The sequence below is a fragment of the Varanus komodoensis genome, unplaced genomic scaffold, assembly GCF_004798865.1.
Source record: "Varanus komodoensis strain SLA01 unplaced genomic scaffold, ASM479886v1 scaffold53, whole genome shotgun sequence".
In the NCBI taxonomy this organism is placed as follows: domain Eukaryota; kingdom Metazoa; phylum Chordata; class Lepidosauria; order Squamata; family Varanidae; genus Varanus; species Varanus komodoensis.
Genome location: NW_025336126.1, coordinates 297,894 through 321,439, shown reverse-complemented (window position 1 = coordinate 321,439; position 23,546 = coordinate 297,894). Strand labels below are relative to the sequence as shown.

The 23,546-nt window shown below is 44.9% G+C and overlaps 2 protein-coding genes and 1 long non-coding RNA gene across 3 annotated transcripts in view; 2 read left to right on the top strand and 1 right to left on the bottom strand.

Annotated features, from left to right (window-relative positions):
• Positions 1–5,233: 5,233 nt before the first annotated feature.
• LOC123032145 (cytochrome c oxidase subunit 6A2, mitochondrial) lies at positions 5,234–7,004 on the top strand. Its single transcript, XM_044447833.1, has 3 exons — positions 5,234–5,472; positions 6,412–6,554; positions 6,785–7,004. Exons 1-3 carry the CDS (start codon positions 5,385–5,387, stop codon positions 6,881–6,883), a joined length of 330 nt encoding a protein of 109 aa, XP_044303768.1. The 5' UTR covers positions 5,234–5,384; the 3' UTR covers positions 6,884–7,004.
• Positions 7,005–7,991: 987 nt separating this feature from the next.
• The window catches only part of ITGAD (integrin subunit alpha D), a 33,068-nt gene continuing 17,513 nt past the window's right edge, over positions 7,992–23,546 (bottom strand). The window contains exons 11-30 of the mRNA XM_044447832.1: positions 23,308–23,437; positions 22,296–22,438; positions 21,039–21,182; positions 20,719–20,925; positions 20,487–20,617; positions 19,277–19,434; positions 18,315–18,475; positions 18,055–18,186; positions 17,376–17,449; positions 16,080–16,221; positions 15,852–15,965; positions 14,472–14,551; positions 13,555–13,638; positions 11,994–12,072; positions 11,328–11,435; positions 10,688–10,774; positions 10,413–10,526; positions 9,109–9,201; positions 8,757–8,867; positions 7,992–8,492 (exon numbers count right to left, since the gene is read on the bottom strand). Of these exons, the coding sequence (XP_044303767.1) occupies positions 8,370–8,492; positions 8,757–8,867; positions 9,109–9,201; positions 10,413–10,526; positions 10,688–10,774; positions 11,328–11,435; positions 11,994–12,072; positions 13,555–13,638; positions 14,472–14,551; positions 15,852–15,965; positions 16,080–16,221; positions 17,376–17,449; positions 18,055–18,186; positions 18,315–18,475; positions 19,277–19,434; positions 20,487–20,617; positions 20,719–20,925; positions 21,039–21,182; positions 22,296–22,438; positions 23,308–23,437 (2,415 nt within the window). The 3' untranslated portion in view covers positions 7,992–8,369. The remainder of the gene's footprint in view (positions 8,493–8,756; positions 8,868–9,108; positions 9,202–10,412; positions 10,527–10,687; positions 10,775–11,327; positions 11,436–11,993; positions 12,073–13,554; positions 13,639–14,471; positions 14,552–15,851; positions 15,966–16,079; positions 16,222–17,375; positions 17,450–18,054; positions 18,187–18,314; positions 18,476–19,276; positions 19,435–20,486; positions 20,618–20,718; positions 20,926–21,038; positions 21,183–22,295; positions 22,439–23,307; positions 23,438–23,546) is intronic.
• Positions 18,576–22,128, top strand: LOC123032146. Its single transcript, XR_006416444.1, has 3 exons — positions 18,576–19,135; positions 19,698–19,904; positions 21,997–22,128. It is a non-coding gene; the product is annotated as an uncharacterized LOC123032146 (long non-coding RNA).

The window sequence follows — 23,546 nt, the reverse complement described above, 5'->3', positions numbered from 1 at the left end:
AAAGTCGACAAGACAATCTGTGTTCGTCAATCCGTCGAATCCACATGGACAGAGCTGTTCCAGCACTCTCGGTGCAGAAACTTCTTGGCCACATGGCCTCTACAGTCTCCACAGTTCCCCACGCCAGACTGCGAATGAGACCACTCCAGTTGTGGTTCAACGGAATGTTTCAACCCCAATGAGACTTGCCTCACCATCTCCTCCGCCTTCTGACCTCTGTCCTCTGGTCTCTATCATGGTGGACTATGTGGTACAATCTGTCCGTAGGCGTCCCATTTCATCCGCCTCACCCAACCTTGACTTTGTTTGCCGATGCCTCTCTTACCAGGTGGGGAGCCCTATGTGCCAGTCTCTGTACACAGGGCACCTGGGACCACCAGGAGACCACCAAACACATCAATTACCTCGAACTCCCAGCAGTCTTCAAAGCCCTTCGATCATTTGAGGATACTCTCTGGTGACACATTGTGCAAATTGCCTTCGATAACATTGTCGCTGTATTCTATATAAACAAACAAGGCGGGACAAAGTCCACCCTCCTAGCCCGCCTGGCGATGCAACTGTGTGACTGGTGCATCCCCTGGGAGATCACCCTCCTCGCAGTTCACCTGGCCGGTACCAACAACGAGGAGGCTGATGCCCTCAGCAGGCAGATGTCGTTGACCCACAAATGGGAACTGGATTGTCCGACCTGCCATCGCCTCTTCCGGACTTGGGGTTTTCCGGACATAGACCTGTTTGCCACTCACATGAACAAGGTGCGCGAGATGTTCTGCTCCCGTGCCAGCATTGGCCTGGGATCAACAGGGGACGCACTCATGATCCCTTGGTCCAACACATTCTTTTATGCGTGTCCCCGATCCCACTCATAACGAGGGTCCTAGCCAAGATCGTCTACGATGGTGCCATGGGGATCCTGATCACCCCCTGGTGGCCCCATCAACCATGATTCCCTACTCTTCTCCATCTATCCAGCAGCACCTTTCTCTGCCTGAATCTCATACCTCATCTAATAACTCAACAGTACAGAGCTGTTCGTCACTCGGATCTTCCCTCACTCAACCTGACAGCCTGGCTCATTCGATGAACCACAGGGTCGGATTCGGGGACTCCTACACTTGTCTGACACCATCCCGATACAGCCTCTTCTTCCCCGATACTGGTAGACTCCTCATCGAATCCAAGTGCTCTCCATCCCGATATTCAGTTCATTCTCCAGTCTGCCCTAAGACCTACAACTTGCTGATCTTATGCAGCCAAATGCAGCGCGTCTTATGCAGTGCGTCACATCCTTTGTTGAATCCAACAGTTTATCGCTTCTTCGGCCTCTGTTAAGAATATCCTTCAATTTCTCTTATCACTCCATCAATCGGGACTTAAGCCATCGTCTATTAAAGTTTATACTGCTGCAATTTCCCACTACTGTGGATAGGTGCAGGGTTCTTCGGTTTTTTCTCATACCCTCATACGTCGATTCCTCAAGGGTTTACAGAACCTTCAACCACCACTTCGCCCAGTTATCCCTACTTGGAGCCTTTCGGTTGTTCTTCAGGCACTCACCCAAGCTCCTTTTGAGCCCCTGGCAACTACTGACTTATGCCTCCTGTCTTGGAAGACTGCCTTTCTCGTTGCAGTCACATATGCCAGAAGGGCAAGTGAACTCTGTGCACTTCGGATAGATCCTCCTTACCTTAACTTCCATAAGGAGAAAGTCGTTCTCCGTACTGATCTGGCATTCTTACCCAAGGTTCTGTCTCCTTTTCATATTAACTAGGACATTGTCCTACCAGCCTTTTTCCCTGGGCCTGCTACAGCAATAGAACGGTTGTTGCATTCTCTCGATGTTCATCGCTGCCTTGTCTTTTACAGGTCTCGCACGGAGTCCTTCCATAAATCTAACTACCTCTTTGTTAAATACTTGGACTATGATAAGGGCTCCCCTGTTGGTTTGCAGAGACTTTCAAAGTGGATCATCCAGACCAGGGGTCGGCAACCTTTAACACTCAAAAAGCCATTTGGACCCATTTCCCACAGAAAAGAAAACACTGGGAGCCGCAAAACCCTTTTGACATCTAAAATGAAGATAACACTGCATATATCATTTTTTTACCTTTATGCTATGTATAAAAAATTATAGTGTGTTGTATTTATGAAATCAATGAACTGCTACAGAGAAAACAATTTTTTATTTCTGCACGCAACAAAAACATTTTGAACTCCAAGAAAAAAAAAAAAAGACGCTTGGTTGAAGGTTACTTTCAAATCAAATAGTCAATGTCTATTTGAGTCCTCCTTATGAAATAAAAAGCCAAACTTAAATTATCCACCAGCAGCAAACCAAACATGCCACCTGCAGCAAACAAAAAATGCCGTCTGCTTCTGTGTGTCCTCATCCTTTTATCATGTGGTGAAATATTGAGCAAACATCCCCCTCCCAATGTAATAATGTTGCTGAAATTTTTATAAGAATCTTCTTAAAACAAGGAAGTAGATCTATATCTTCATTATGATTTAGCTGCAGCTCTTGTTCAGTCACTAAAAACTGTTATTTTTAATCTTACATTATAAACTAGTAGGATTCCTTTCATATATTTTGAATAGGAGAACAGCTTCCTGCAGAGTTAAAGTCAGTGCTAAAGGGCTCCATGCATTAAACAGCAAACCCCATAAGTTCCTCAGCAGTAAAAGCAAATGAATCTACCCACGTACCATTAAATGTTCGGTTTTCTTCAGAAACTTTTCTTCGATTTATTCATGGTTTGTGGGGGCGGGGAGCTCAGTAAATCGGAGCTGGGTGGCAGATATAGGTGTGTTTAGTGACTGATTAGCAGATAAATAGTCAAGTGATGTGAATTATGACAGGTCCCAAGTGCAACTTTTAACATTCAGATGAAGGAGATTACTTGGACAAAGAAAATCCTTTCAGCAACGTTTTGTGTAACATGAGAGCCTGCAGGAAGATTGTTCTGCTCTTTCCCTGCACGATAGCAGAGGAAATGTAACAATTTACTTAACCAGCCTAGTTGGCTGTGCCGCCGGTATTTTTAGCAAAGGAGCCTCAGCAGAGGGATTCAAGAGCCATGTGTGGCTCCAGAGCCGCAGGTTGCCGACCCTGGTCCAGACCATCCAGCTAGCGTATCAGCTCGCCAAGCTTAACTTACCTGTCACGCCCAGAGGGCATTCCACAAGGGCAGTAGCTGCTTCCTCTGCCTTTGCCGCTGGCATTCCGATTCAGGACATTTGCAAGGCTGCCACTTGGACTACTCCTTGCACCTTTGCCAAGCATTACCGCCTTGATATGCGTGCCAGACACGATTGCTCCTTTGGCCGGGCAATCCTTTCTTCTGTTCTTCAATGATGACACCACCTGCCTCCGGGTCTGGTAAGCTTGCTAATCACCCATATGTGTGACGCACAGAGGCCATGATGAAGAAAGGCAGGTTGCTCACCTATAACTGTCGTTCTTCAAGTGGCCGTCTGTGCATTCACACAACCCACCTGCCAGCCTCGCTCGGTGTTGGTGAATGGGTTTATACGGTACCGTTTCTCTTCGATAACGGTTTTGTTGGTAATTTTCTTCTCTCTGGTTTGGCAGTTCCCTGCAATATCTCTCGCTCCCGCAAGGGGGCGAACAATCAATCTTCAGTAGACTGAGGAAATGGCGGGCGCTCCACCCTTTTATACCGTGGGCAGGGGGGATGCGGAGTTCCCGCCAGAACTGTTGAGCTTTGAATCTTTCCAGCCATAGGCACTGCACAGGCGCAGCACCCATATGTGTGATGCACAGATGGCCACTCGAAGAACGACAGTTACAGGTGAGCAACCTGTCTTTCTCTGAGCATCATTATCTGTTCATTCACAGAACCCACCCAACACCCCCATTTTGGTGACTGTTGCACACAAAAGGGCAGATCAAAATTGGTACCAGTGTTCTCTTGGTTCTGAGGCTGGTCTCAGTGAACACACCAGCAATATAAGGGGGAAAGTTCCCTCCAAAAATTCCTCAGCTATAGTAACTTCCCAAATTGAGGCTCTGTGCAGGCACATAGACCACATGCGGTCTCTGCATATCATACATATAGACTTTGTGCCTGTGTGGAATCTCTGGGGAATTTCCATAACTGCTCATAAATGTTTATGATAGCTTAGTCCAGCAGGGTCAGTAGCTGGTTTCCAAATGTGAAACTTTTTTTGAGAGCAAATTCAGGGCAGAAGTTAATCAGTTTCTTGTAAACCAAACCTAATCAATCACTGCACTTTGGCTTAAAAAGGTTTAATACAAATGGCTGATCACTTAATATTTCACTCATGAATTAGATTATGGTTCTACTGTGGAAAATTGGAAGGTTTTAAAACTACAATAATTGTCTCCGCATGATCATTATCCGAACAGCTTTACTTTTTTTTATCAGAAATGGGGGTGGCATTAGAATATGGAAGGGATGGGATGCGATAGGAGCTGTGAGAAGGGATTATTTGAGACTGGATGAGCTATGGGTGAAATTTGTCATCATACAGTGATGTCACTGCATGCTGCACCATGATGTCATGCCATTATATAACATGCATGGACCATGATTGTTAAATGTAACACAGTCTATGCTGTCTAGTGGGGTGGAAGCCACAGTGCTGTCAGCTAGCAATAGGAGAACTCTAACCATAAGAAATTGCGGGGGTGGGGAATCTGATGGACAACTGAAAGATAAACATGACAAAAATTTCAATATGCTATAAGAGGAACACAAAGGCACCAAATGAGAAAAACTGCCAATTCAATATAGGTGGAAGTATATGTGCGCCCTCTCTCTCTCTCTCTCTCTCTCTCTCTCTCTCTCTCTCTCTCTCACACACACACACACACACACACACACACACACACACACTCACTCTTCCACTGAAATGGCAACATGAACTTAACTACTATATCAAATTTTACTTGCAGCATGTTTGAAGAGTTTCATTCTTACTTCACTAATGCATCCAGTAAAGTATTCCCTGCTAGACCCCCATAGGGGATTGTACTTTCCAAGCTTGCTTTGAGTCATGCTATAAATAGATCCCAGGAATCCAAGGGAGGGGAAGATGGTTCATTACTGGGCTTCATGCCAACTTTTGTGAGACCATCATCTTTTGACATGTATTACGTGAAGGCCTTCTGGAATAACATCCAGCCTGGGTTATGTTTAGCTGACAGGTTCATTGGCCAAGCAAAGTCAGATGGTATAATTGTCTGGTCTGGGGAGGGTGGGTTGGAGAGAGGTACAGGAAGGCCCTTGACTTAGGACAGCAAAGCGGAGACCTGCCTGTCCTCCAAGAAGGGGACAAGGCCTTCATTGAAGACACTGTCTGACTGACAGGGTTACTCGGCACCCTTAGCTTCCAACATGATTCCCTGGTGGAGGGCCATTCAGCTGGTGGTCCCAGGAAGAAATCTAGCAACAGCAGCCACTGGTGGACAGCATGGGTCAAGTGGTAAGTGGCTTCAGTAATCAACAGAACCTATACAATAGATTATTGCAGAATTCTTTTGTTTTAATCTGGGTTGGATGACTGTTCCTACAATTTCAATATCTGCCTGTTTTTTTTTATGCTTTTATCATGATGGTCAAGGACAAAGTATACACTTTTAAATACATTTAAAAACATTGTTTTACACTGGGACAGCATATGCTATGCTCAATATATATTGAATTATCCTTTGTTTCATGCTTTCATCTTCCCTCTCCTTCATGTTTTCTAGTTCAAAGGCTCTTTCATTCTTTTAACTCCAAATTTTAATAAGCATATGGTTTTGTGCTGTGATATTGCAGAATGTACAGGTTGATGTATTTTTGGTGGGATTTCTATCAGGTGTGGAGGAGTGTCTTTCCTCTGAAGAAGTACATTTTGGAGTTTCAACATCTCCCATTATTTAGCTTCTTGAATGCTTTTTTCCTCTTGTGCTCCCCCACACCCAGTACATAATTAACTGGAATGCAGTATCTATTACTTTCTTTTTAGGTTCATGTTTTTAGACTATGGTGGGTTGGGTCCAAATTTAAATGCATGCAAATAAACTGATAAAAGAGCAAATTAGCTGCTCCTTTTAGCCCCATGAAAATGGTGAATGGGGGAGCGAATTCCAAAAAAATCAGATAGAGGCAACATTCATCAACAGAAATTTTTCCTCCATGGAAAGCAAAGACACGATCCTACCCAAATTTTGAAATATTTCATCACAAAAAAAAAAAAAGCATGAAACCGACCTTGACAATGTCCTTTTGGCAGTTAGAGGGCACTATACCACCGAGGGTAAGTGTTTAGCAGTAAGTACTGAGTTTTAGAGAGCCAAAGGTGCCAATGATCCAGGAGATTTGTTTCCCAAGGAAAGTGGGAACGTCATCTGCTATAGTTTATCTTCCTGCAATGTAGGCCGAACATGGAAGATTTTGTCCTTTGTTGTGGCATTACCGGGAGTGGCTGTCTGCATGCTGAATGCATGGCTGCAAAAGAAAAACCACCCCACTGAACGACCTGAATTTATCCCTTATCACCACCTACGTCTGCGAACAAAGGTAAGAATGTAACAAGAGGTGGTCTGACTGGTCAGGGAGGCTTGTGCTGATCTACAGCTTTTCTATTCCCACATATAGTTCTGGGCTTCTCCATGTGCCCTAGCCCTCTGAATGGAGGTGGGTGGTGATTAGAGATAGTAACACCTCATCTCTGAAATGTTCTTTGGAGTTATGAGGCAGATAAACTTGTGGCATTGCTTTCTTAATTGTGTTCTCTCTCTTTTCCCCAGCCTTTCCCCTGGGGTGATGGAAATCATACCTTTTTCCACAACCCTCACACCAACGCACTCCCTACAGGTTACGAAGAGGAAGCTAGTATCCACCACTGATCCAACTGTACTCTTTTTCTCTCTGCTGTGGGAGGAGAGGAACAGGTCTTGGTATTCCTTAGTTACTTTGAGACAGTTTTTCCTTTCTAAGGAGAATGAAACAATAAATGGATGAAGCATCTTCTTGGTATTTAAGATTGTATTGCACTGGAGGTGGTTTGGGGAACTTTTTAAAAAAAGTGACACACTGCTGCCAGATATTCTGTGGGATAAGAGCAATGACAGAGACAGTTGAGGGCTAGTGGACTGAAATACAAAGTATAACCAAGACTTCTGGGCTCAGCCTTTACATGTACAAAACTTCTAGAAGAAATCCCTCCTGGAAGTCAGCAGAAAGAGACAGCAGGAATGGATTTCTCTTCTCCATCAAAAGGCAAGGCTTACACAGTGGATACATAACCTGCCTTGTGAAGAGAAATCCCTTCATATTGTTTCTCTGCCTTAGTCTGTGCCTAAGGTACCCTTAGTAATAACTATTGAGAAAAATTTGAATTCTTTGTAAGGTTTCTGATGCTCCTGCTCATGCTGGCATCCTTTCCAATTTACAGGTGCTAAAGCCCCACATTTTAATATAAAGTGTACTTTGCTCAACGTAATTATTGAAAAAATAAGACTTACATTTGCATTTAAATTGAAAATACTAAATCCAGTATGCTGCATCACTGTGAGAAGAATAAACTACAATGAGACTTAGACCAGCTGATTTTATAGCAAGGGTGGATTGCAGAAAGAGTGACTTGATGTCAAAATGCAGTACACAAGTAATAGTCCCATCAAATGTTGTGTCTAACAACTTGAATGCTATAGCAATATGCAGGTATTTGCTTATTGCTGCTTCCAGGATCCAGGTATTTGCAAAACATTTCTCAATTTCTCAGCAAAACCTTCAAGCACCAGAGGATGGAGACAGATTGCTGAGCTATAGGATAGGATAATTGCAATGGAAAAGAGAGAAGGAAATGTGCAAGATAATTACTCCGTGACCACTCAGCTTGGTTCAGCCTACCCTCTAGTGGCTAAGTTGGCACCAAGCCCTGCCTATGCGCTTCATTTTTCTACATGCATAAAGATGAGACACTTTGGTGAATACATTTTTCTCACACAAACATTTCTTCAACATATGATTTCTCTTTATTCTGTCTAGGCACCAGGGATTAGAATCCAAGATTCCTAGCTATCAAAGCCATGGCAGGCATATTTTCCTGTGAAGACAGCCACTCTGTGTAAGAAATAATGTATATAACTCAACTTCTGTGGTGGCTTTCAAGTGCATACACAGTTGGAGTTTTGGCTGGGAGCAACTTCTTGGCATGTGTGCCTTCATTACACATGTATTAGTAGCAGGTTGTTTCCTACCATAAAAGTGCTTTCTGTATAAGAAACTGCTGCATATGATGCAGCTGTCCTTTTGTTCAGTGCAGTGGCCCATTTAAGTTTTGTGGGTATTGCAGATGTGATCTTGCAGAAGGCACTGGTCATGGAACAGTTATCCTTTGGTGGAAGCAGGACTAGTGCTGATGTTGCTGTTTTCTGGAGGCCTACCCCCCTCGGTGCTTTCGGCTCCTGTTTCATCCATCTTATATTTGTATGCTCGTTTGAAGAATCCAAGCTGGAAAGAAAAGGTGAGAAAACTCAGGTGAAGATAATTCTGTCTGAAGAAAATGGATACACAATAGGGAAAAGCTAATTCTGAAGATGCATCCAGAGCAGACAATGAATCAAGTTCAAGGCATACTCTGAGCAATGTTATTTAGGATAGTGACTATTTCCTTCTATCCTGACACCTCCCTGGGGGACCCTGCTTGATTCACATGCGAAAAAGCTACAACTCTGCAGAAGTTCCCTCAAGTTCCTCCTGCAGTCATTTGCTTACCTTGTATAGAGCAGCAACTATCAGAGCGAGAAGGATAAGTCCACCAACACTGCTGCCAATAATGATGGGTACATAGTTGTAGGCCTCCAAGTACTCCACCACAGTCTTTGCCTACAGGGTAGGAGGGATGGAATCATGAGAGAACACCCAGAGACTCTGACCGCATTCATCAGCTTTAATTCAGTAGAGCCCACTCCTTGTTCAGAGCTACAAAAGTTAGGCAGCAATCACAGCTCCCTTCCAGTCTAGTTTGTTTTAACCCTAGACCACACCCCTCTTCCAAAGGAGCTAGGAATTGAAGTTCCCAGATAAAGCCAGTGAGTGATACTTTCTGGGGGTGTGGGCAGTTTACCTGGCTCTGTGCAAAGCCCTCATTTTGGACATATTTGTTATTGTCATAGAAAATCTGTGCTGAGCTCACCAAGGTCACTCTCTTCTGCTGGGTCTGAAAGACAGAGATAAATGTTCAGCGATGGGAAAACTGGTTGCCTGAAAGGTTTCTGCAGATCAAGATCTGCAAGGAGCCGCTGGTGCTTATGCAAAAATGGCTTTGTTAGGACAAGGATACAGATGACTGTTGGCATATTTACACTAGCAAAATGTTGGCTTTATACCAGTCAAGTGATCGGTCTCCCCAAAATAATTCTGTTAACCATGATTTGATGAGGATACTTAGTTTTATGTCCACAGTTTTCATCACAGAAAAACAGTTTTACAGTTCCATTTGTAGATCTGGTTTATGATACAATCGATTCTGGGGCAGAGCACAGAAGTATGTAAACATATTCCAAAGAAAAGGCATTCATGCCCTTCCCATTGGCAGGGTCCATGGCTGGGTCATAGGCAGACAGAAACAAGACAAGAGCAACAGAGGCACCAGGATGAGGGCAACAGAACTTCAGGAAAGACAGAATCCAAAAGCAAGGTTTAAGAGAACGTCCAAGTCATACTTCAGGTATAGGCTGTGGTCAAGAACCAGAAGAATGCATGAAGGCAGAACAAGGACATGGATTGGAACAAGCCAAGGATCAAGAAACAGGAACAAAAAGAGGCCCAATTACCTTGGACAGGATAACAGGACAGGAAGCACAGCACAGCAGGATACACGGCAAGGCAAGACACAAGAGACAACACAAAACGGATACAGCAAGGATCAGTAAGAGGCAGCAGCTGAACTGCAGCACACAGGAAGCCCAGCATTACTGAGGTAACACAGTGAGGCAGGATACACAGACAAGACAAGATATAGGTCAGGCAAGAGGCAGGCACAACAGCAAGGCACCATGGGAAGGCAGGAACCAGGAGCAGGAACAGTCGGGCAGGATGCAGGCACAGCAGCAAGCAGGAGGACCTGTACTGCTGAGGGGACACAGCAAGGCAGGAGACAAGACAGTCAGGCAAGGTGCAGGCACTGCAGCTAAAGGAAGACCTGTGTTCCTGAGGCCAGTTCTGGGGAGGAAAAAGCTTGATCTTATATAGGTCTTCCCCCAGAACTTCCAGCTGGCACTCATCAGTAGACAGAGAACTCCAGCAGGCCTTGGGACTAATCATGTGAATACAGTGGTGGTGGTCATTGTTCTGGTTCTGACCACCAGAGCAGCCCAGTTCCTGACACCCATTGCCCGATGTAATAAAACCCAGCAGGATCCTTCATACCTGTTTCACCAACTTGAAGTCAATGTACCCTTTGATCGTGAACTCCAGTGGCTGCTGCAGCTCCAGGGACAGAATGTCACAACGGATTGTTTGACAGGTAGCCACAGAGCAGTCCTGGAAGGAGGTGGAAGAATATATTGGGTCAAGTCATAGGAGTACTGAGAATGAGTAAGACTATCCTGTGTCTTAGAGAGCCATCCCATTAGGTCACCATTTATCCCTTCATTCTAGCTATTTAAGATGCAACTGCTGACTTCTTAGTGGAGTATACACACCAGAACAGGATGCTCCTTTAGCTGCTTCACAAACTCCTTGGACCCAGGAGTCTTTTTTTCAAAGACACAACTAGCCAGATGGAATTGCTGTGAAAAAGGAGAGAGAATCAGACATTTATCATGGGTCATGTGAGGCATTATTCCTCAGTAACCCAGTACTCACAAAAAGCTCAAAAGTTTTGAGGCTTAAGGAACAGGTCATGCAAGCCTTCCTTAAATAACTCATCTCTTTTCTCCATGGGATACTGCTCAGCTAAGCAAGGCTGGTGGTTTGAGGCCAAAGCCACATGCAAGAGTTCACTTAACACAGATCAATCAGCACAGCTCAACTACACTGAGATTGAACAGCAGGCTAAGGAAGGTAGAACCTTAGCCTATCTCATACCTATGGGTAGAGTGCAAATTCTAATTCTTATTTGCTTACTGTAAGCATGGATCCAGAATGTAAGAACTGCCTTGCTGGATCAGATCAAATAGCCAGCTAGTCCAGTAGTCTATCTAGTAGTGGCCAGTCAGATGCTTCTAGCGGGGTCCTAAGCAGACCACAGGGCCATCCTCTCCTACTTAACCCCAGCCCCATAGCTGGAAATGCAGCCTCTGGGCATTCCAATCGGTTCCATATGGTCTCAGAAGCATATACCTCAGGGGGCCTGTCCACAGATGCATTCCAAACTGGTACACCATTCAATTGCACAGGAAACTGAAACTTCACTGAGACAGGAACCTTTCGCTGATATGTGTTCTTCACCTGGATAAGAAAGATCTTGTGTGAGTGTGAACAGAATCCCAGCATTCCAGCATTCAGCTAGTTCACTCTTAGCTCTAACTAGAAGACATTTTCCCTTGTTTTCAAATGTGTGCTATACTACTAGGCCAGAAATGTAGCTGCTGTGTAGATGTGTAATTTGAGTCTAAGACCTGAATCTTCTCCAGCAGGGGTGCTGAATATCTTTCAGACAAATTCTGTTGCAGGGAAGCTCTCTAGGGCCAGTGGTGGGCAGGGCTGACGGCAAAGGGGCCAGGGCCAAAAATTCCAGTATGAAGGCTTAACGATGTTACTAAGTTATGGGAGAGACATTTCAAACTTTTTGAATGGGAAAATTGCACAAATGCCAGAAGAACAAATGATGGGAGAGCTGGAGGGAAAGACATGAGCCTGGGGAAGAGAGATGACCATCCAGGGAAACTCAGAAGGCTGTCTTGGGACTCCAGGTCTGAGTTGCTGGACTGTGCCCTACATCTGATACAAGTACACTGCTTGCCTATTCCATGCCTTTAATCTCACAGTGCAGCACATCTTGCTTACCTTATAATGGTGTTCTACAATCTCATTTCTATCTTCCTGGCCAGCAGAAAAATTGACATACTTGGTTGATTCATCAATACTGGAAGAGAAAAGGTAAAGGTCTGTATAATCAACCAGTCACCCGGGGTTTACTTTAATGCATTTCAGTAGTTATTTGGCAATTAAATATATTCCCACAGCAATTCAAAAGGAAACAGTATATTTCAATGGCCATGCCATTTAGCTTAGCATGTGCTTAGCATGTGCTTAGTTGTATATACTGTGTCAGAACCAAGACAAGTAAATAAGGCTACAGTCTTAATATTATGTATATGTTGAATTCAATAGGATCTACCTCTGAGCAGACATGTATAGAACTGCACTAATAGAGTTAGGAAAACTACGCTATAGGACTGCTCTGTAGGGTAATAGCAAACAAAGCAAACTTCTGGCCAGCTATTTTGCAGTCAAATCTGAAATGGCAAATCAAAAGATTAAGAGACTGATATTCATTAAGCCATAATTAGCCCCCAGTAAGTGCTAATGTTTTGTTGTTACATGCCATCATGTCTCCCTCTTCTGGCAACCTTATGAATGAAGCCCTTCAAAATGCCCTGTTCTTGACAGCCCTGCTCAGCTCTTGTAAACTCAAGGCTGTGGTTTCCTTTATGGAATGGAGCCATCTCATAGTTCATCTTTCTCTTCTGTCTTCAACTTTCTTTAGTTTTGCTGTCTTCTCCAGTAAGCCTTGCCTTCTCATACTGTGCCCAAAGTATGACAGCTCTAGTTTTGCTGCAGTTGTTTCCAAGGCTAGCTCTAGCTCTGGGTTTAGGACTCATTCTGTCAGTCCAAAGCTTTCTTCCAGCAAACATGGCTCCAGAAGTTTCCTTTGGAGCAGGAAGTAAAGGTGCCTAATCAGCTCCCACTGCTGTGCTTCAGGGCATGAGCCTGTTTGTGCAGCAGACTATTTGACAGCTGTGACAAGCCAAGCTTGGCTCTTAATTATGGCTGTCAAGTGAGGACCCTCATCCTTCCTTGTGTTGTCTCCTGGGATACAGCCTGGAGGAATGAGAGTGACCAGTGCAGAAAAGAGCCTACAATCAGCCCAATCATCTGTCAGGCTCATTGTGGCTTCCTGGCACTCCAGGATAACCCATCATGGTAATTTATGGTGATGGGTTGTCCTGACATGCACACCTACCCACTGTCCACAAACATCTTGCTCTGTATTGCCAGCAAGAGCTAACCTAATCAACAGTTCTTTTTCTGTGGAAAAACCCCTTGAACTTTCTTCATCCTCTGGAGTTGACAGTCTTTGGAGGTGAAACAGATGTAGAAGTGAGGTGAAAGTTAGTAATTCTGGAAAAACTACAACTCCTGTCTCAGCATTTAGTGGGTGAAATTTATTGTGCTACCAAGAAATTGATGACCAGAATAATCAGCAAAAGAGCATGGCAAGAATCAGTTCTTCATACAGAGAGATAATCTCGGGCAAATGGACCTAAGAGAACAACCTGTTGGTTGTGTAAACAAGACCTCTGAAAAGAGAGGGCCAGGCATGGGAATAGCTGCAATCACATACGCGTTGATGAAGACATATATGGCATATTTTACGGGTAGCTTCGCTCGGTGAACCATGTCCTGTGTGGTGGGGCCATTGTTTTCACTGGAAAAAAAGACATAGGTGAAGTGTACATCAGAATACATATGATAAATATCACAAATGTCATGTTCCCAGTGGGCTGTTGTCCCACACCAATGCCCTGCTATAGCATAGATTTTGTCAGCTGCCATCAAAACTGAGTATCTCATCACAGAGCAGCTGCTTTTCTTTGAATCCCAAGGCGGGTCAACACAATACTTCGGTTCCAGACTTTCTCATACTCAGAGCAGGCTAACCTAAGTCCCACTGATTTCAGTGTGTTTGCGTTACGTATAATTCCCTTATATATTTGGGGCTTCTTTAGGTATGCTTCTTTATTATGATAATTTGAAGGGCCTTGACCCAATGTTGTCATCCACCAGGGCCTATCCTGTGCTTCCCAAGCATTTATCTCCTTTTTTTAAGAATGTGGATAACAAGCTATGGTTTAGGTATCACACTAAGTTGTGCTAAAGAACACACATATGTATATTGGTAATTGTGCTGTATAGCAGCACTACCTTGTGGTAGTTTAAAGGAACATATAGGAAGGTGGAGAAAAAAGAAACCTGAAAATAAAGGATGGCCTCTTACTTCTGCAAAAACTGGAAACAGCAACCTTGGTAAAATACTGTGATAAATACCTTATGCAGAGAAGCCCTTACGGTTGCAGTTCCATATCTGCTTACCTGGAACTAGCCCATCGCATTTGAGGGGGCTTAACTTCTGTGCAGACTTCACAGTAAAGATTTCACTGTAAACCAGTTTAGAAGTGGTTTGCCACTATGGCTGCTGATCTGAGACTGGTTCAAGATGTCATATAGGAACACTCCTGCGTCAGGCACAATAACCCTTACCTGCTGGCTGTGGCATTGATCTGCACCTCATGCCCTATATCTGCTTCTTGCGAGACAGAAAAGGTGACAATGAAGGTAATCTGAAACAGAAGAAGATGCAAAAGATGTGTGAGAGGGTTGTAGGATAAGGCAGATTTGCACTTCAAACTTAATTCAATTTTACATTCCGGTGATAGTTGTCCCTTGAATGAATTCTGACAACTGTGGCCCTCACGGGGAGCTGGCCTCTCTCTGACCTTGCTGTTCTTTATCCTTGGATTGTAGAGATTTCCCAGAGTGCTTATGAAACAGGCACACTCCACCCACCCCTCCATGAGGAAACCATCATTTGTGTTTCTGCTTTCCACTTCTTTGTCTTCTGTTTGAAAGGAGGCAGGGACAGCACAGAACAGTGACTCATGCAAGGACACAACAGACAGCCCCTTGGAAGGTATCTCTCCATCAAGAACGATCTGCTCACACACTATGTCTGTCACAAAGAGGAAGGTCAAGATCTCTTCTTGCTGATGCTAGAGTGTAGGGCACGGAAAAATCAACACAAGTTGCAACAATCCAGATTCAGGCCAGATATCAGGAACAACTTCCTCACTGTCAGAGCAATATGATGGTGGAACCAGCTGCCTGAAGAGGTGGCGGGCTCTCCCACACTAGAGCATTCAAAAAGAAACTGGACTGACATCTGAGTGGGATGGTGCAACTTGATGTCTTACAACAGCAAGGGGTTGGACTTCATGCCCCCTTCCAACTCTACTATTCTATGATTCTATATGTAAATATGGCTGAATCAGCAACTCGTGAAGGAGGCTGGTTGAAACAAGACAGAGCCAGAGCAGTAACTCATACAGAAATACAGTATTAGCTCCCAGTGGGTTAGGACCTGGACTCTATTTGTCCTTATGATACACATTGGCAGTTCTTTTATGATAAACTGTGCAAGGGACATTGACTGTAAGAATGACTGGCATAGCAGTGCTGTTATCACTCATAGGTGGAATATACAGTGCTCCTTAGGAGATCTGCAAACACGGTGTGTTTGCAACAACCACTGAATCCCTTGCGAGGCAGATGACATGGTGGGGTTGGGGGGAAAGATTATGGTAGGATTTGTTGTCTGAATTCTGTTACAAACATTTGTAAAGTGCAGCCCCTGACACAAGGGCTGGGTGCCACTTGATGCTCTGCTTTGGGCAGCAAAATGTGTTGGGTGGCACTGACACCCTGAGTCTGTAAAACCAAAATTGATTGGCTTTTTGACAGACTGCACATAAGAGACCTTGCTGGCATCATAGGAACATACAAGGATGGAGCAACTGTCTACAGATTTACTCTGAGAATATGTATTAAGTAGAGATGACCAACATGTTACTGGAAGGACTTTACCTCAGCCCCACTTCGGAAGATTGGGTGATTGATGTAACATGCAGTGATCTTCACAGGTTCATCCTCTGCAGCAGAGATGGAGGCATATTTAATGACCACGTACTTCCTGTTGGTCTGATCAGTGGAGGACCAGAATAAGAAACTGTTCAAGGAGGCAGGTAGTACCCACTTAGGCCACCTCTTACTCCTTGTTCCTTGACCCCTTGGGTTTCCCTTTGCCTCTCATACCTGTAATAGTGTGAATTTGCGAAAGGACAGTGCTGAAGGATATGAGAAGGTCAATGTGGTGTTGTAGGAATCTTCTCCATCATTCCGGATGAAGACTGTAGCATTCAGCTCAAGGGTCAGGCCCACTACCAGTGTATGCAGGCTGAAGAAAAGAAGAGGGCCTCTTATATATCTCCAAAGGAAGAATTCTTGGGACCCAATTTTGCCTGGTATCCATTCCCTCTGAGTTGGAGGCCATGGAGGTCCAGTCCAGACATATGCAGAGGCCTTCAATCAGGAGGAGAAAGAACTCTACCCATATTCAACCTTCTTTATTACTGCTTAATGTATTCTAGAGATAGCCTGGTACTTAATTGACGTTCTGTACTTGGCTCAAGCAAAGCCTTGAAGAGAGGAAATCAGGAAAGAGGGGGCACCGTTTCAATCTGGTGAGCATATCTGAAATACTGGTATGTGGATATTGCAAATCAGGTATGCCTATTTGCAAAGTGACTTGTATGGTGCCCTGGGCCAGTCACAAGCATCTGTTCCACAACAGTGTATTAGCAAGGCAAAAGAGTACAAGAACACAAAATCACTCTCAAGTCACATTTCTGCCCTAACAAAACATTCATTTCACAAAAATACAACCTGGTGAACCTGAAATACAATTTGAACATGCACAAAACACACATGTGCACAGAGCACCCCCCTTGTTCTCCACTTTCCTCTCCTTGCACTTGCTCACTTTCCCTGCCCCTTTTCAGCCTCTGCTGTGTACCTCCTCTGCTTCTCACAATCCCACACTGCCTTTTCCAGCCAACCCCTGTAGCAGCTGCCATTGCCCTCCCTAACCTCTTACTCAACTTTCCAGGCAGCAGAAATGGAGGTCTCTTTTTCATTTTCAGGTGAGCCAGAGAACTCCAAAGGAAAGCAGCAGCTTCCTTCCTTCCATCATAAGAACCTGAGAAAAGCCATGCTGAATCAAACCAAAGGTCCACCTAGTACACACAGTGGCAAAACAGCTTTCTACAGGATCACTGAAGCAGGAAGGGTGAAAGACCTCCCCCTGCCCAAGCTCCTTGGCAACTGGGGTATGCAGGCTGCACACATCCACAGGCACCAGTGGAGGTGTTGCTGGTCATGTTGGTGCCTTCTGAACTCCTGCATCCTAGTGTGATGCTTGGGTAATGCCACAAGTATTCTGCCTTACAATGCTCTGAATGCAGAAACCGTGAACAGAAAATTGAGGCTCAGCAGTCCTGGGCATATTGTGCTGGGTAAAGAAGAAAGGAAGGAGAAAATGTCTCCTCTTACCCTGAGAAATTGAAGGAGGTTTTTAACATGTCTTTACAGATCCCATCTCTGCCACAATTCTTTTCAAATGGCAACTGTGAAGAAGGGATGAGGGGAGGGGTATACAAACAGTGTCAGTCTCTGAAGGAAATAAGAATTATGATTCATTTGGTGCTCCAAATTAATCAAATATTTGTTTCTATTTCACATCTTTCTCTGTAGATTTTGATGCCAGATTTTATTTTTCACATTTCTGTTACTTCCCCAAGTGAGGTTGGGTTGACACACAAACTTCCCTCATTATATTTCACAACAATCATGCCAGGTAGATAATCTGGAGGAAATGAGATGGAGCCAAGGTCACCCTGTGAGTTTCAAGGATGCTTGGACAACCCGAACTCAGATCTTCCCAGTATAGCACTGCACCCCACTAGCAGCGAGTGGCACTGAACAGCTGGCTAAGCCAAATCTAGTCAATTGCAATCTTCATTCAGTGGACTTTCCACATGAGAGCACTTTGCATTTGTTGAGGGAGAGCTTCAGGCAAGCCAGTTTTTGAGTGATGAAGTAAAAACTGAGAAAGTTTAAGAAAGTGACATCGTTGGGCACCACTTCTGTGCCCATGAAGCTCTGGCTGTCAGTTCAGTGCACTCTTATTCAGCCACACAAAGCTCAGGAAGCAGACCATGCCTGAACTTACCAATGCTGTGAAGTGATGGGGCTCATCTTCATTCAGGATGGCTCGCAGGTTGCCAGCAGTAGCAATAGGCTCTTCTATAAGGCTATAATTCACTCGGAGATTGATGGGTGTGAGGCTGTCTTCTATGCAGGTCTTTTGCCATGAGGAGGCAGAAAATAACAAAGTGAGAGGACCTGCTTGATCTTGTACATTTATCTCAAGTAGGACGCTGCCTGTACCCTCTCTTTGCTTTTCTACCTATACTGGAGTTCTGAACTCACCGGCAACTTTATGCGATGGTCCTTGCACTTTCTCATCGAGCCCACCTTCACCTCTTCAGTGATAGTGGAGGGGCTCAGACCTTCAACAAATGCAGCCCGAATTTTCATTCGACCATGATCCAAAGTCAAAGTGTACCGAATGGTACTCAAAATGCTGTTACCTGAGGGAGATGAATTGATCACAAATTAGGAAAGATTAGGATCAGGATTCCCAGGAGGGTTGTTTGGCAGCTTCTCCACAAAAGTCTTTTGGCCAAAAAAAAAAAAAAAAACCTTGGTGAATTTCTGATGCTTGCAGTTTTAGCAGAATGAAATGATTCCATGTAAACAAGACTCTGCATCTAAGAAGCTCAACAAGATTGTATAGGCCTTATCAGGAAACCATCTTCTTGACCTGCCTTCTGGTATCCCTTCTATCTCCTGAAGGGATGCTGGATCAAATGAAGGGTCCATATCAACATATGGCAGCGGTTTTCAAACTTTTTCATTCACAGAGAAATTTTTCCACATCAGTCTGTCTATGGAGAAACACTGCCAAAGATCCCAGGGCATGTTCGAGCAGAGAGGAATACCCAGAGCTTGGGGGATGCTCTCCATGCCTTTGAGGCTATTCTGCTGCCTCACAGAAAACAAACCCATGTCCAGAATGTGCCCTGTGTGCCCTTCTAGTGTACACTGCTTGGCAAGTAAGCGGCAGTCGACAAACCATCTCGATGGGAACCTGTCCACCATTACAGATCTTCTTCTCCAGAAACTCTGATGAAGGCTTTGAAGGATGCAAGGGAACTCAGGAGCACAGTTTGAAAAGTCATAGAAATATGGTAAGTATGTGTGGCACAAGAGTGGGGTACTTCAGCTTACCTATTTTCATGATGCTTTTGGCAAGCGGTGAGGGCTGCCTTTGGCATCCTGCATGCATCGGCTGGTACCCAACATATTCCCTCCAGCAACTGCAGGCCTACCTGGTGTAAATCGAGGGTCCCACTTAATGCTGAAGCAAACAGTAGCTTTGCTGACTTCCTTGTTCAGTTCATCCTGCTCCTTACACTCAAAGGCAGAGATGGGGATCATAGATGGAATGAAGGTGATCGCATGCAATACTTGGGGAACAGGACGAGACCTATTGCAGACAGAGCAGGGGGCAAATTAGGATGGGTGGGAGGAAACCCTGAGCCATTTTGTAGCCACTGTGAAAGCTTGGGCACATTTAGTTGCGTGAAAAATTCCCTCTGGACCATAGAAGTATAAGCTGTATTTTGCAAGATGCAGAAGGAAGAATCTTTTCAAACAGTTGGAGCATGTGTGCTTTACACATTTCTTGTGTTCACACACACACTTTTCTTTGAATTTAGGTCACAGGGAAAATGCTTTTTCTCCCCTTAGTTGCTGAATGTGACAACATTGTGCAAGTACCTCTAAGAGTCATGCAGTCCATTAAACATGGCACAGCTGACTGAGGAACCATTATGGGAAGAGAGACCTGACCCCTGGGACTCACACCCCTGGGAAGATCCCTCAGGCCAAGCCTCTTGGACATCAATGAGTTTGCACAGAAGAGCTTCACAGTGAATTGCGCTAATTATCGGTCAGGTATGCACAACCATCTCCCTGTGCATGCCAGGCATGTGCAGCACAATTCATTTAATTACCTTTGCAGCATGTGGCTTGCCATGTCATCCAAACTTAGTAAGGTGTGCAGTGGTGCTGGCTATGAAGCCATCTCAGGGTCCATGACTTGCTGAGGGATTTGGGGGTCTGCTGTGCAGCTCACTGGATTTGGACAACATGGTTAGCTGCACACTGCAAAGGTAATTAGGCAAAATGCTTAGTGCACACCAGCATGCATGGGGGCAAGGGAAAAAACCCTCCATGGTTTATTCTCCCAAAGATAATGTGAACCTGGACATTCCTCCCATTTTTATTTTCCACTCAGGCAGCAAAACATTTTAGGTCAGTCCTGAGAATCTTTACCATTCCTGCTTGTGACTGACAACGTGCTTCCCTACCCATGACTTTGTCGTTTTACAGATCTGAAGTGCTATATTACATTATGTATATTTTATACTGCAGTAAAGGCAGGAGACCAGCTGCTGTAGCACTCCAGGGAGGAAGTGTTTGTATAGGCAGCCTTCCATAAAATACAATGGCCGCACCTGACCCTGGGCTCCTCACCTCAGCAGCAGCACATGCTCCTCAGCCCCCACTGAGACATCTGGGAGTCCATCTCCTGAAAGGTCCAACCCAGCAGCAATAGCCTGGCCAAAGTAATGGAGCCCATTGGGAAGCAGAGAGCCTTGGATGCGCTGTGGACAAGAGAAAGGGACACCTCCAAGGAGTACAACGTTGTACTGAAATGGTAGCAGCCCATGGCCCTGGCTCTGGGGTGGGGGAATTGTGGGCTCACCTGGCTATGCACATGGTTGATGGATCTGCTGTTTCCCTGGAATATGTACACAGCTCCTCTATTCTCATCCTCCATTGGAGCCCCAATGGCCACATCCATCCACTGGTCCCCAGTTATTTCACCTGTTTCCGCTATGCTGGCTCCAAATTGGCCCAAGGGATGCTTGGCCTCTCCTTGCAGCACCTCATCACAGAGAAATGTCTCTCCCTGGCAAGCAAGAGAAGGGAACCAACTGAAAGTGTTGCAGTTAAGAGCAGCTCAGGGGAAAGCACTCCCTCTCAAACCCCCACACTGGAGGTTAAGTGTATTTCTGTACCTACCTGCCCATGGCAGATGTAGACCCTCCCTCCTGCCACACCGTCGTAATATGAGGGAGCACCAATGAGAACCAGGTCCGTGTTGGAGTCTCTGTCCAGGTCCACAGAGCAAAGTGCAGCCCCAAAATATGAGCCGATCTGGGGGGTCTTAAAGTGTTTATTGTTAAAAACGATCCCCTTGCTTGATCTTCCTGTACTTGGCCAGTTCCCCTGCCCCCCTCTTTCTTCCTTCCTTCCACTGGGGTCCCCTAACCATCCATGCTTCAACCAGGACTGGGACAAAAGAAGCTTTATATTCAGTCACAAATCTATCATACAAGGAAAATGTGGCGTAGCTACTGGTCTGTGCTACAGGTAGAACTATCAGGGCTTCCTGTCAGAGTACATTGGGAACTGGAATTTTATGGGCATGTTGGAGGCTCCATTGGACTGTAGTGCCTAGAGGTTCAAATTCTGTTACCAACTCTATAAATAGTTGAAAAGATAATTGTATTGCTTCAGTTAGTTTATTTACTCAACTACAGACTGCTTGGAAATTTAAAATGGTTTGACAGGACTGAAAGGTGTGGTTTCAATGGGAGAAGAAATTCTTTTTGGGTTTGTTGACTACATGGGCATCTCTAAGAAAACCCACCCACATATGAACTAATATAGTCCCGCCCCCACCTTCTTTCTCTGCCAATGGGTACATTTGGAATATTGAAAATCAGTATAGAAATACAAACCAGTAAGGCAAAAAGACAAATTGAACACACACACAAACCAGCCATAGCACAGAGAAAATGCATGTTGATGAAACACACAGACAAAGCACATGCCAACAACTCCCTGATGCTTTCCTATTCCCCTCACTGGTTTCCCTTACACCCTTCCTGGGCATCCCACTGTCCCCCATCCCCCCAGCATCCTCTCTCAGTTTACCCTAAGCAGCAACTGAGGTCCCCTTTTCTTTCTTTTTCAGGCAACCAAGAGTGCTTCAAAGCAAAGCAATGGCTTTCAGCCATCAACTACCTGTACTTCTTAAGAATGGCCTTTGGTCAATGTGTGGCTCTGATGGACTCATGGGAAAGCAAGAGAGGGGTGGCCGGAGGCTCTTACTTCTTTTTGAAGCGATCCCATCCCATTGCAAGAAAACAATTTTTAATGTAAACATGTGGATGGTTCATTCACTATCATGGGTGCCAAATGGAATGGCCACGGGCACAGCACTGTGGGCATCAGCATTAACACAAATTGCCGCTTTTCCTGAAATCTCTTTACCGGTGTTGTAGAGAGCTCTGACTTCTGCTTCCACTTGTCACCTTCTTGGCTGAACAGAATAACCTTGCCAACATGCTGGTAACGAGGGGCCCCCACCACGTAGCTTATCCGGTTGTCCTTTCGAACAGTCTGCACAGAATAACCTGAGAGGTGGGGCGGGGAACACAAAGGCAGCCAGGCAGGTAAGGCGGAAAAGTGTAGTGACTGCTGTTTAAAGCGCTATAAGGGGGATCCTCCACTAGCAGTGACCTGCAGCTGCTTCTGGGATGGGTGTTGCGGCAAGAGGAGCTCCTCCAGCTCAGAGGCAGCCACCTGTGCTATAAGCAAAGGTCCAGGGCAACACACACTGCCTCAAGGAATTTGTCACACACAGCATCATGGCAGGAATGGGATTCATGCTATTCTGCAAAGCGAAGAAATGACTTTGGTATGGATTGCTTATTGATGGGGATAGATGATCCAATCTATCAGTTGATTTTCCAGTGCGCTTCACAAACAACTTGTCATGTTAGGGATTGAAGAGTTTGGTCTGGCATAGCAGTCATAAGAAAACAGCAGTCTGGTGGCTGGAAGAAACTCCAGTGGCAGCCCAAGACATTTTACTGCCTGAAACAGAGCCCGAATGGTCCATCCCCATCCACTGCTGCAGCCAACCCTTTAAAAAGTGTTCTTGCTGTACTGTTCAGGGGTCAGTTGTAGCCTTCCTCTATCGCCTCCTTGTGTTGCCACCAGAAGGAGGTCACTTCATGCTGCTGCTTGGCAGGGCCAGCCCTGCATAAGATTTGTGTTGCTATGAAGACAGTGCAACCTTTGTGCTTGCTTCTTTATTCCATTCAACCTATACATTTATGAATAATCAGACATTCCATGTTGGAAGTCTCTAGTACTCGCTGCTCCAGAGGAGATATATTCTGTTAAAGGCTACTCCAAAATCCCCACAAATTGGAAAAAATGATCCAAAAGTACAAAAATTGCCCCAAAGTACAGTAGGGAATAAGAATTTGAATCTTACCAAGATAAGCATTGTCCATCTCCTTTGTCAAGCTGGATACATTGATGAAATTTGAACCTCCACGTTCTCCATATTGGAAAATCCCTCCAGACCAGTCATAGGCTCCTACTGCCCCCAAAGTGGCATTACCCTAAACCAACACAAGGGGTGGAAGAAGTGATGGCATGAAGCCAGTGGAGCAGAGATTATGTCAACGAAGAAGGAAAATAATCCTAAAATGTAAGGTTGCACCTGCTACA

What these genes read in the sequence shown, in the direction of transcription:
- LOC123032145 (XM_044447833.1), top strand. Translation starts at nt 5,385, where the DNA reads ATGATTCCCTGGTGGAGGGCCATTCAGCTGGTGGTCCCAGGAAGAAAT. An exon ending in TGGACAGCATGGGTCAAGTG is followed by an intron (nt 5,473 to 6,411) that starts GTAAGTGGCTTC and finishes CCTGCAATGTAG; the next exon opens with GCCGAACATGGAAGATTTTG. An exon ending in ACCTACGTCTGCGAACAAAG is followed by an intron (nt 6,555 to 6,784) that starts GTAAGAATGTAA and finishes TCTTTTCCCCAG; the next exon opens with CCTTTCCCCTGGGGTGATGG.